The sequence below is a fragment of the Hydra vulgaris genome, chromosome 03, assembly GCF_038396675.1.
Source record: "Hydra vulgaris chromosome 03, alternate assembly HydraT2T_AEP".
NCBI classification, from domain to species: domain Eukaryota; kingdom Metazoa; phylum Cnidaria; class Hydrozoa; order Anthoathecata; family Hydridae; genus Hydra; species Hydra vulgaris.
The window spans coordinates 41,759,376-41,773,267 of record NC_088922.1 but is presented as its reverse complement, the minus strand read 5'-3'; the positions used below and the strand labels follow the sequence as shown (position 1 = coordinate 41,773,267).

The window sequence follows — 13,892 nt, the reverse complement described above, 5'->3', positions numbered from 1 at the left end:
TATGCAGAATTGGTTTAGTGGAAGAGCATTTGCTTTGTAAGCAAGAAGTTCAGAGTTTGATCCATGTCCCTATTAATGTCACATTTAACTTGCTTTTCTGCACAGCGACTTTGTCTTGTGTTTATTTTCACAAGCAACTTTGTCTTGTGTTTTGGAGTTAAAGGGTTAAAGGAGCTTGTAACAAAAAAACAACCTACGTTGTTACAACAAACAGCAATTAAATATAAAAAAAGCAACTGTAGTGATCTCTTGTTACAACAAACAGCAATTAAATATAAAAAAAGCAACTGTAGTGATCTCTTGGCTTCAGGGAGCTGAATACAGTAAAAAAAAACATAAGATATCTTTTACAACCAGAATTTTTTTCTTTTCAAAACAATTTATTAATTACCTTGCAATTTATTGAAAAAAAAAGAATTTCAGGATTTAGAACACTTTAGGTGCTTAGAATAGTGTAATCAATTTTGAAATAAGCATCACACTCATAAAAAAACTTTATTACTATAAAAAAAACCTATAAAAATGAACTTTATTACTTCATAAATAAAACTATAAAACAGACTTTATTATTAAATACCTGCAGCAGAATAATCATTTAGCGAGTGCATTTTTCCAAGGACTGAATGCAAATCTCCAGCACTTAGGCATATTCTATAAAATAGTTTATATTTAACTAAAACAAATTTTTTAAATTAAAAATTTAAATTTTCAATTTTAAAAATTTAAAACATCAAACAACTATTTTTTCAAATTATTATTAGTTTCGAAAATGTGAGTTAAATTTTGTAAATTGTAAGTACTAGTTGTAACACCTAAACCATAGATTTAAACATCAACATATCATCACCACAATAACTGATTTAAATATCAACACAACACCCACCACACTATCTCTCTTATTAGATTGGTTGGGTTTTTCAAGGTCTACAAATGTTACCACACATCTTTTTTCCTTTTTCTTAAACTTGACATACAATAAATATTACATCTTTTGCAATGCAACATGCAATCATGTTGCACACATAAGTGTTTAGGGATAACTAAATGTACATATATATTTACATACACATATATATATGCATATATATATACATACATACATACATACATACATACATACATACATACATACATACATACATACATACATACATACATACATACATACATACATACATACATACATACATACATACATACATACATACATACATACATACATACATACATAAACACATACATACATACATACATAGATACATACATACATACATACATACATACATACATACATACATACATACATACATACATACATACATACATACATACATACATACATACATACATACATACATACATACATACATACATACATACATACATACATCAGCCCTCAGAATTAGGGTTGGCATTCGGCAATGCCAACCTAACTGCCAACCTCAAAGTGTTTGAGGTTGGCAAAAAATCGCTGACCTTGTTTTCATGTTTCATGGTAGCCCCTTTGTGTCAAATTTTTTTTGCCGACCTCTGACAGTCGGAGGTTGGCAATTTATTGCCGACCTGATTTTTCCTAATCCCGAGGGTTACATACATACATACATACATACATACATATATACATACATACATACATACATACATACATACATACATACATACATACATACATACATACATACATACATACTTACTTACTTACATACATACATACATATATACATACATACACGCATACAAATATATATCCTCCTTGACCGCAGTGGCCTTCTGGGACTTGGGGAGGTGAATTGACATAAAAAAATCCATACAAAATAGATTTTTATTTTTTTATAGTACCTTCCTAATTCATTTTCTTTTGCTAAAGATATTTTATTGGTGAATTCACCTAATTGATCCACAAACTCTGAAGCTTCATTGTCTCCAACATCACCCCAATCCTAAAAAAAATATTTTTCAAAATACATAAAAAAGTTTATAATATATAATTCAAACAACAGACTTTGAAATGCAGTAGCAGTGCAACTCACTCTTTGTAAAAGAATATTAACACTATGACAACAACAACAATAACAACAACAACAACAACAACAACAACAACAACAACAGACAAGAGGTATAAATTTGAACTCTCTTCTTTAATCATTCCAACAAAATTCAGCAAAATTTTTATTTGTGTTTGAGAGTTGCTTCTATATTACGAGTCCTAAAAAAGATTAGAGATGTGCCGGGTATCTGGTTTGGACCCGGTAATTTGGCGGTTTTACCGGGTACCCAGAATCGGCCATTTTGTTGATGTGCTCAGCACCGGGTATCTTTAAAAATATTTTTAACAGACATAACCTTTAAGTGCTGTAACTAATAAATAATAAAAATAATACAACAAATTTTGTTTTAGTGTTACTTTACATTGTGTAGAAATATTATTAACCAGATAAAAAATAGTGCTTCAGCCAAAAAACTTCTTGATAGTTTCAGAAGTTGATAATTTTTATGTACTAAATCAAGATGTGTCTCACTTATATTACGTTTTCAAATATATTTTTGCTATATTATATTGCAAAACATTGATAGCAGATAATATTGCAAAAAGGAAACTGATTTACACAGATATAAAAACCGTAAAGTAAAACGAATTAATATGAGAATACGAAAGAAATAAAGAGAAAAAAAGAAAAAAAACAAATAATTGCTTCTTTTTATTGCTTAGAACGTGAGAGAAAGATACATTTTTCGCAATTTTAATTGCAAAAAATGAATGAAAGTTTAATACTTTGCATAGGTCAATTTTAAATAAGGTTTTTGCTAAATAATCATTTAAAATAAATAAACATTTAAACCAATGACCTTTTAACCAACATAGACAATTTTCAACTGAATTCTTTTCCCATGAAGTTTGGGAAATCAGAGAGATCAATGTTTTCGCAAGGCCGACAAGGCGGTTTTCAAAGTGGGGGGCACACTACCTCATTTCGAAAAAAAATGCACCGATTTTTTATATAAATCATCAATTTCTTTAAAAAAATGAAAGAAGGTCCACACAAAAAAAAATAGGGGGAAGGGCATGCCCACTCAGAAACGAGAGTGGTCGCGCTCCCTCTTATTTCTGAGGCAAGCAATCTACCACGGCTGCTAAAAATAAAGAAATATTGCATAGTTTTAGGGGTTTTTAATTATTCTTTAGCCGCTTATAAAAATCTATATTCTGTTCAAATGAAGTTTTCAATCAATTATTGTCAGAAAGTTTATTTGATCGTCTACTTTTTAATTATTTCAAGTGCTGATAACATTTTTTATTTGTCACTAACAAAAAATAAAAGAAATTAAAATGAAATACAGCAAAAGTGTTGTCTAAATTATTTTTTATTTGTTTAAATTTTTTTTCATTTTTACTTTTTTTAATGGACTCGGTGCCGGGTGCCCGGTCTCGGACCCGGTTTTCACCACCGGGTACTCGGAATTGGGGACCCGGCATATATTGGTTCCAGCACACCTCTAAAAACGACTAAATCAATGCAGAAGGAAATGTTTTTGTTTTTTTTAAATTTATTAATAATGTTCTTAAACTTAAGCATTATTTGTTTTACAGTTAAAAAATAGTTAACAAAAAAAGATCAACAAAATTACTTATAAATCACGCAAGTGACTAGTAAATGAGTCACAAGTGGACAATGTCTTAATTCAGAAAGGGAAACATGAGGTAGCATAAGAGTAACAAGATAAAGTTTCCACAGCACAGTTTATCAGTTGATTCACAATTAATCAGTTATTTGTGACAAAAAACTAGTGAAAAAACTGAAAAAAAGAAATAGGTCTTTGTGAGTAAATGCAGAATTTGGAAACTAAAAGAAGATAAAGTAACTTACCATTTTGAGACAAAAATTCAAGCAAGAGCAGAAATTTAGTTAGAAAGAAATGTGAAAAGTAGATTGAAAAAAAATGTAAAAAAGCTTTATAGAAGTATCTGATTTGTTGATACATCCAACAGGCATAACTCTACAATTATCAACTTTAAAATGCATATTTCACTTGTCCAATTAGTCACCAGTTTTGTCAGCTTGAAGGAGGCTTGCATTTACCACTTTAGTATGATTTACTATGTCCTAAAAAATGGTAAAAAATAAGATAATAACTAAGCCCTGCAACACATACAAAATCACTGGAGCCCATTCAAATGTTAATTGCTCTAATACTACTCTCTTTAACTAGTTAACCATTTCTCAATTCATTTTAGCAGGGTGCCTTTGATACCATAAGCTTGCAGTTTCTGTAACAATCATTTATGTGGGACTGTCAAATACTTTGGCCAAATCTGAGTATCTTTTCAGCAAAGAACCCTTAGTATATGCCTTGTGTATGTCACATGCTTCCAGAAGATTTGTAAAACATCCTCATTTAGGAAGAAAACCATGCTGACCTTTAGATATGAGATTTTGTGTCATGCAAAACATTCAAGTATAAAACTCACCATGATTTTGCAGACTATGATGTTAGTGATATTGGCCTGTAACTTGATGGTAGAAATTTACAAATTTTTTAAAAAATTAGTGAAATGTTTTTTTCCTCTAAACTCCTTGTAGATTAAAGTGATTGTTCATGTAGATTAAATTGATTGTTCATGCAAAAAATGTTGCACATTTTTTAAGATTGCGTAGATGTTTTTCATTGTGACCCAAAAAGTTTTATTTTTCTCATAATCCTCTTAAGCTTATTTCTATTAAATTTCTATTAATTATTTCTCATAAATGTTGTTTTCATCAAACTGACATGCTTGAGTGTTGATCAAAAAGAGACATTGACCCTTTTTTATTAACTGCAAAACTGTTAGAAAACAGCGTTGGAAATAAAAATTTAAAGTTTGCTGATTAACACTGATGAGCTGAAATGAAAAATATTGAAAAGTAGACAACCAAATTTTTTCTGGATGATCAAATTTAATTTTTTTAATTCTCACCTAAATTTAGTAACTGTAAAACACCTTATGTGTTACACTTTTTAATTTTGCATAATACTTTTATAGAGATATTGTTTTAAAGCCAGATAATCTACAAAAAATTGCTGATTTAAAAAAAATCATTATTTAAAAAAATTATCCTTTAATAAATCACAATATAAATTTTTTTATTTTGCTTTTATCTCTCAATAAATTATTTCACTTTTCCATACAGCTGTTTATTTCATCTCTATACAGTAGATTATTTTGAATTGCGCAGAACAAATGATAGATTTTTAATAACCTTCTAAGAAAAAAGTAAAGTTTCACTTTTTTCTTAAAAAAATTAAATCTTGACTTTTAACTAAAAACACCCGCTGAGAAAAAAATAAATAACTTTTTTTATCTAATCTGGTGGTAGATTAATTTCTGATTTCTGAACAAAAAATTTTTTGCTAGTGGGTCAATTTTTTATAAAAAAAATGCTATATGCATTTTTTTTATAGAAGAGCTAAATGGAAATTCCATTTTTGTTAAAAAAACTTTTTGTTTTGGGTGAGTCAAAATAATGTGAAAAAATAATCTTTCTTATGAAAGTATAAAAAGTTTTAGTTTTTCTTTGCGGTTGATTCAGATACTTATTTCTTACTAAATGACTGTTTGTTGTATTTGTTGTAAACTATTTGTTGTATTTTGTCTTCCTCCATTTTATGAACTTGGTTATTTCATACTTTCTATTTAATCAACTATCACTTAAAACAAAAAAAATTACATCGTTTTGGTGTTCTTTTGATCTCAACCTTTTGAGATTATTATACAACTTAAGCAAAAGTAAAAAGTTTAATGCTTAAATTTTTACGAAAGAAATTAACATTTCTAGTTATTATAACGAAAGAAATTAACATTTCTAGTTATTATTACGAAAGAAATTAACATTTCTAGTTATTATTACGAAAGAAATTAACATTTCTAGTTATTATTACAAAAGAAATTAACATTTCTATTTATTATTTCAAACTCATTTCATTCAAAAAAATTCAATCATAATCAAAATTAAATTCATTTATAAAAATTGATTAACATTTAATTAACTAATTAAAGACTTCTTTTTTCAGAACTTAAAATCAGAAAAGAAAACTATGATCTCAAACTACATTTATTTCGCCAATCAAAAATGTTCTGTATTTTTTATCATTTTTCATTTTTGCTTATTCGGTGATACTTTTGCCCTTTTTTTATATTTATTGTGAGATCAAAACATTATTTTTATATTTATTGTGAGATCAAAACATTATTTTTATATTTATTGTGAGATCAAAACATTATTTTTATATTTATTGTGAGATCAAAACATTATTTTTATATTTATTGTGAGATCAAAACATTATTTTTATATTTATTGTGAGATCAAAACATTATTTTTATATTTATTGTGAGATCAAAACATTATTTTTATATTTATTGTGAGATCAAAACATTATTTTTATATTTATTGTGAGATCAAAACATTATTTTTATATTTATTGTGAGATCAAAACATTATTTTTATATTTATTGTGAGATCAAAACATTATTTTTATATTTATTGTGAGATCAAAACATTATTTTTATATTTATTGTGAGATCAAAACATTGTTTTTATATTTATTGTGAGATCAAAACATTGTTTTTATATTTATTGTGAGATCAAAACATTATTTTTATATTTATTGTGAGATCAAAACATTATTTTTATATTTATTGTGAGATCAAAACATTATTTTTATATTTATTGTGAGATCAAAACATTATTTTTATATTTATTGTGAGATCAAAACATTATTTTTATATTTATTGTGAGATCAAAACATTATTTTTATATTTATTGTGAGATCAAAACATTATTTTTATATTTATTGTGAGATCAAAACATTATTTTTATATTTATTGTGAGATCAAAACATTATTTTTATATTTATTGTGAGATCAAAACATTATTTTTATATTTATTGTGAGATCAAAACATTATTTTTATATTTATTGTGAGATCAAAACATTGTTTTTATATTTATTGTGAGATCAAAACATTGTTTTTATATTTATTGTGAGATCAAAACATTATTTTTATATTTATTGTGAGATCAAAACATTATTTTTATATTTATTGTGAGATCAAAACATTATTTTTCAAAAGCAGACAATCATTAATTGTTGATCGACCAACATTATCACAGCTGAGAAAATAATCACTTTTTTTATGTAGTTATTGAACCATTTGTTATTTCTAGACTGTTTGTTACCACAGCAATCAAGCAACTGACATATCTTCTTTTAGCATAAACAGTTGAAAGCTATTCTTGAAACCCCCAAACCATTATTAATTCAATTTTTCAATTATTGTGACTGAACCCTTTTTAGCGTAAACTGATTCATTTGTAGGTCTAATTTTTTTAATCTTCTGGTTTTTAGATTTAACACCCATGGTTCCACATAGAACCACATTAAACTGGTTAAACACATTTAAAAATGTGTGTATTGCGCTAAAATAAAAACAAATTGAAAAAGGTAGTTGAATTAAAAACTTTTTGAAAACCCTTTTCAAAATGCTATTCTTGAACTTTGTGACACCCAAATTTTCAGTTATTTTTCTTCAAAAAATACGAGCTCAATTTTAAAAGAAAAAAAATCAAACCAACTTAATCGTTTTGATAAGATAAAGTTTGCATTTTGAAATATTTTTATAATATTTAATAGATTTAATTATCAGTTGAGTTCTAAGCATACACTAAAGCTGTGAAAATCTCCATATAATAAAATAATATAATAAAATTTCCATATGAGAATAATAAAATTTCCATATGAGAATAAAAAAATTTCCATATGAGAATAATAAAATTTCCATATGAGAATAATAAAATTTCCATATGAGAATAATAAAATTTCCAAATGAGAATAATAAAATTTCAGAAATAAAATTTAAAAAAGTTTAGCATTGACTATGAATTAATAAAAATGTTGAAGCAATTTTTTTAGCTAAAGTTTACTTTTATCTTTTATCTTTTTGTATTTATAGGAATTTAATGTTTTCAAATAAACAGTTTGATATTCCAAATTATTCCATGCACTACATACTTGATTTATAAAAAAGGTATGCCTTGCATTACGATTTGAAACATATTCTCTTGCAAACCTAAAATTAAGATTTCTACTTTTTCTTTTAATTGAACAGTCTGTTTGTGGTTAAAGTTATTACTTTTTGTAACAACATGGTCATAAACATATACTATTCTGTACATTTTGCATTAGATCACTGCAAATTCTTCAATTCTAACAAAGCTGTAATCAACCACTATTAGAATTGGAAGTTACAGAAAGAGAGAAGATGAAGTTTATAAAGCAAGATAACGATTAACAGATTGCAAATTATATGAATCCGGAAAACAAGAGAAATGGAGCAAATTCTAAGGAACTGATGTTCAAGGAAAAAAACTAGACAAATAAGAGTTTTTGGGGCATTTAGGAACAGTCACAGTAAAAAGATGAGACTTAATTGAACGACAAGTAACACAAGAATGAATTTCAGTAGATGGCACAAGAGACACTAGCTCTTTAGAGCAGCACCTATTATAGTATTTATAGAAAAGAGAAAGAGATGCAACATTATGACAATATGATAAAAGTTAGCTGCAGGAGCAGGTCCATCTATGTTTACAATGTGCTTTTGCACCTTGCCTAAAGGATAAAGAATATCATTCGAAGATATGCTCCAGATATGGCAACAGTATTCAATACAAGGAAGGATTTGAGATTTATTGAGATAAAGAATAAAATCCATAAGTAAAGTAAGAAAGGGGCCAGCACGATAAAGAGATGCAAACTTAGCAGATGCTAATTTGCAATGGATTTGATATATGGTTTCCAAGAAAGATTGGAAGTAAAAGTTTATCTTAGAAGATGAAGGGTAGATGACTCATTGAGCACACTACTGTTCATAAATATAGATCTAAATTGTTGGGATAACGATTAGCTGAAAAAAATTGAGCTTTATCTGAGTTAAATTTCATCAGCTACTGAGAGCCCCATGCTGTAGAAGAAGAGAGATCTTTTTCAAGTTTAAATGCCCTCTCCAAGCAATCAGAAAATGTTAGCTTCTTTCAAGACAAGAATGAAAGATTCTCCAGCATTAGATAAATATTTTGTACAATGGTTTCTAAAAATAATAAACAGATGTCTGTTTTCTGGAGAATTGTTTAGGCGATAGATATGGAAGTAATGGTTAAGATTGGAAATTACATCAACACAATGAGAGGAAAACCATGGAGAAGAGTGAGGCTTGACTTGGAATTGTCTAGAGAGAATAAAAGATTTCAAGCCAGCCTGAATCAAAAATGATACATAAAAAGCACGTTTGTCAAGAGGAAGATTTCTACCCAAAGCCTATCACGAAGAAAAACACAGAGAGGGTCAGCTTTAAGGTAGTTGTAAGAGGTACAAAGATAAGGGGATTTTGATGATGAAGAAGAATGAGATAAAAATTTTAGAGAGATCAAACTGTGATCAGAAGCACCTAAGGGTGAATGTGGAGAAACTGAGCACTGATTAGGACCAGAAACAAGACATAAGTCAAGTAGAGAAGATAAATAATTTGGATTGTCTGTAAAGTGAGTTGGAAAGTTGACTATTTGTGTTAGAGATTGAGAAAGGAAAAAGTTGTGGGTCTTAATACCTGCAGAGTCACTGACACTAGAACCAAGCCATTCAGTGTGATGAGCATTAAAGTCACCAACAATAATAATATTGGCTAAAGGATAAAGAGAAAGGCCTTGGTCAATTTGATCAGAAATGACATCGAAAAAAGTACAGTCTTAATATGAAAGAGAGTGATAGAGAGAAAAAGAAAGGCAATAGAGAGAAGTGTTGCTAAATGAAAGCCCATAAAAGAATAGTCTGTAGATTTAAACTTAGTTTCCCTACAAATGAGTGAATTTTTAAGAATGTAGATGCCCAGGCTAAGCATATAACTATTGGAGTCTTTACGACTTAAAGGAAAATAACCATTAACATTAACATCACAAGATGAGACAGCAAAACTCAAATTAGTCTCACAAAGAGCAAGTAGGTCTGATGAACTTTGCAAGAGATAAGACTCAACAGGAGAAAATTTACTTTGAAGACCACGAATATTAGTGAATGATAGATTTAGTGAACTTGGTGATGACAATTGTTTTTTGTGTTTTATAGTTTTTGATACTTTAGTCATTTTTTAAATTGGTTAAAGAACTTGACTCAAAACACAGATTGTACTCAGTACACTATCTAATAGTCAATGCAATTGCTTTATTACTACAAATAAACCCTAAGCTTTAACAAAGGGCTCCAAATGTGGCCTCAACAATGTACACCAAAAATACAAACAGGGACACCATCTATGTCCAACACATGTTAGTACTCTGATATTTTACAACTGTTGATGGAATCAGCCTCTCTGAGAGCTACCACAGAGTTCAGGAAACCTGACTACCAGCCGGCCTAAGTACCATAAAACTGTGTTTTAGAACTGTACCCTCATTAGGAGATAATAGAGTGAGTTGCTTAGCCATAAAAACAGAGACACAAGCTAAACCCATCTAATGAGTTAAGAAGATCCAGTATTCAACAACCTAAACTGGAAACAATGTATTATAAATACATCTACACCGGCTAAAAATTGTATAGAATTATATTTCATTACATACATACACCATAAATCTGACCATTGTTGCATAAGTATACTATGGTCATAAAAAACTTTCTTTTTATATTAGATGTCATTCTCATGCTCAGAGTCAGCACATTTAACAATTTTATTATTCAAATAAGCATGTAATTATTAACATAATAAATAATTATAAATTTTAACATTATAAATTATTGAATTTGTGACATAAAAAAATGAATTTACCAATTATAAATAAGAATTACAAACCTTAATAGATTTGATAGATGGAATTAACACACCTTGCAAAATCAACTCAATATCACTGTAAAGGTTTCCATTTGTACAGCTTAAGCTCATAAAATTAGTTTCCTTTCAATAACAATATGTGATAACTTTCAATATCAAGAATTTTTTTTTTTTAAATTCATATAATTAGTTAAACCAGATTACTATTTATGTTTTAAAAAATAATTAACATAATTATGTTATTAAAAAAATGATAAAAATAAAAATAGGTTTATAAAACATAGCAAATACCCACATAAAATTAGTTTTAATCTCTAATAGATTCTCATACATAGTTAGTGATCATTAGATATTAGTAACTACTAAAAACAAAACAAAAAAATTAACAGATAAAACCACCATAAAACACATAAATCTTTTTTTTTTTTCTACAGCATACCTGCGCAATATTTAATGTGGTAATTGATTCAGTAGAATTACGTAGAAAAACCATACAGGTTCCAGTCAAACGCTGGGAATATAAATCAAAACAATGGTTATAATTCAAGTAATAAAAAGATATGATAAAAATCAAAATAAATAAAGTCAAAAAAAATCTCTTGAAATAAAATACTACCTGGGAAGTACCTGATGCAATGAACAACTTATTTGCCCCATTGGAGGGTGTTTCTACATTCTAAAAAAATTTTCAATTTTAATTAGATTCATTATTTTAATGAGGTTATTCATTATTTTATATGCCATTTATATTATCATAAAATCATGCTGCCAATTTATAATTACACCACTAAAGAAAAATGTTTTTAAAAAATGTTTTAAAAATGCATACCGTGGTTGCCATTGGCACTATGCATGGTTGGTAATAGAACATTAATGTTCTCATGCCATTTTTACAAAAGAACTTTTCAAACAAGTCAAACTACAAATTAAAGTGTGTTTAAAAAAGATATATCATAATACCAAAAAGGGCGATATATTTTCTATAAATTTTATAAACTGGTATATAACAAATTGGTTTTGCCTAAAACCTTTATGATGAAATGTGGTAAAAAATGTTATGGTAAACATTTTTGCATACATTTGTTATGGGTAAATTTTTATTTTAACAGAACCTGTATTTATAATCTTATAATTTAATTTTTAACAATAAAATTTACCCAAATTTTTAGTGCACAAATAACAAAACTTGAGATCAATTATCACACACATAATTCATGTTTTAAATTTAAAATAAAAATTTGAAAACAAAAGTTTACCTTTTCATCGTTCAGCAAATGCTCTTGTACTGCTTGCTCATCAAGAAAAATTACTTGTGAAATCTTCATTTGATATAAAAAAGATTATAAAATAATTTGTAAATTAATAAAAAAACAAAAAAATAACAACAACAAAATAAAACTGAATGACATGTCAGCAACCTCTTATTGAGAGAACAGGATAGGGTTTTTTTTTAAAAAACATTGTTTGTAATTTATATGTGATTACATATACATGCTGTATAGTTTTTGCAGCCATTAATCAAATTTCATAGAGAAAAAGCTAACAGTTAAATTCCATTATTGTCATTAAACCTCACGAGTTTCGAACTATCGATTTAAATAAGGAGTTTTTATTACTGAAATGTATATCCTGTTAAAACTTTTACTTAACAAATAAATAATAATAAAATTATATAAAAAAATAATTAAAAAATAAATGTAAATCAATGAAAGCAAGCCATTTTTATAAAAAACTCTTGCTTTATTATCAACTTTGTAAAAGCTAAAAAAATTACAAATTTAACTTTTTTTTTTTTGCTTTTACATATAAAGTAAACAATTATCATTTTAAAAACATACAATAACATCATCCAAATTTATAACATGTTTAAACTGGCATAACTTAAACATAACAGCATATTTAACTTAGTTACTTTAGATGCAAAAACCAAAATTACTTGGAATGCAAATTTTTAAAATTACGAGCCTAAAATAATAAATTTAATCAAATTTTTTAAATAATGATTTGAAATTTTATGCAGTTTTGTCAGTTTGGCACATTTTTTAAACTTTCATGTTTTATAATACATTGCTATAGTCAATTTTGGCACAAATCCAATTAAATGTCAAGTAAATGTTACTTATATGAAAGGTTTACGTTGTAACAGTGAAAATAAATATAAAAAAAATAACCTTCATAAAGACATAGTTATGTCGATCATCCAACTAAAAAAAAGAATTTTAACAAAATGAAAAAATACATTGAACTTAAATAAAAAGTCAAAATATTATTATAAATCATAAAAACAGCAACATGATTCTACTACTTACCTTGACTCTATTTAATTCAATTTTTTGAAATCTTTCTTGTTGTAAAAATCTTTTAGGATCTCGTGTGTCATTAAGCACAGAAATTTTTCGCTAAAACAATGATAAAATACATATTTAAAAAAATAATTTCTAAAATTTAATACTTAATTTCCATTATAAAATAGGTGACATTTTTTCTTGCTAAGTACTCTTTAGATATTTTGCTAATTCATATCTCATTATCACCATCATTACTATTACCATCATCACTATCACGATTATCATCGTCATCATTATCATCATCATTAAAATTAATATTAACTTATATATACTTAAAAAAACAATGACTAATTATTTTTAACATACCATTTTTGTCAAAATCTTGCTACATCAAAAGTTTTTTCTTACAACTAAATAAAAAATCATTATGAATGCAAGGGTAAAAATTAACCATAGCCTGCTGTCTATTGAAACATATTCATATATATATATATATATATATATATATATATATATATATATATATATATATATATATATATATATATATATATATATATATATATATATATATATATATATATATATATATATATATATATATATATATATATATATATATATATATATATATATATATATATATATATATATATAATATATATATATATATATATATATATATATATAATACATATATATATACACATATATGCATACACATATATGCATACTTTGGTGAGCAGTC

General features: G+C 26.7%; 1 protein-coding gene across 3 annotated transcripts in view; it reads right to left on the bottom strand.

Moving 5' to 3' along the window:
* LOC100209217 (dynein axonemal heavy chain 5) overlaps nt 1-13,892 on the bottom strand; it is a 132,397-nt gene that overhangs the window by 111,095 nt on the left and 7,410 nt on the right. The window contains exons 2-11 of one of the 3 annotated variants that reach the window (XM_065793250.1): nt 13,511-13,554; nt 13,166-13,255; nt 13,028-13,060; nt 12,113-12,175; nt 11,686-11,775; nt 11,473-11,532; nt 11,296-11,367; nt 10,878-10,979; nt 1,840-1,940; nt 578-651 (exon numbers count right to left, since the gene is read on the bottom strand). In XM_065793250.1, coding sequence (XP_065649322.1) covers nt 578-651; nt 1,840-1,940; nt 10,878-10,979; nt 11,296-11,367; nt 11,473-11,532; nt 11,686-11,775; nt 12,113-12,175; nt 13,028-13,060; nt 13,166-13,255; nt 13,511-13,513 — 688 coding nt within the window. In that variant the 5' untranslated portion in view covers nt 13,514-13,554. Of the gene's footprint in view, nt 1-577; nt 652-1,839; nt 1,941-10,877; nt 10,980-11,151; nt 11,219-11,295; nt 11,373-11,472; nt 11,533-11,685; nt 11,776-12,112; nt 12,176-13,027; nt 13,061-13,165; nt 13,256-13,510; nt 13,568-13,892 lie in introns of those variants that run through there. The other 2 variants (XM_065793249.1, XM_065793251.1) reach the window with 2 other exon arrangements.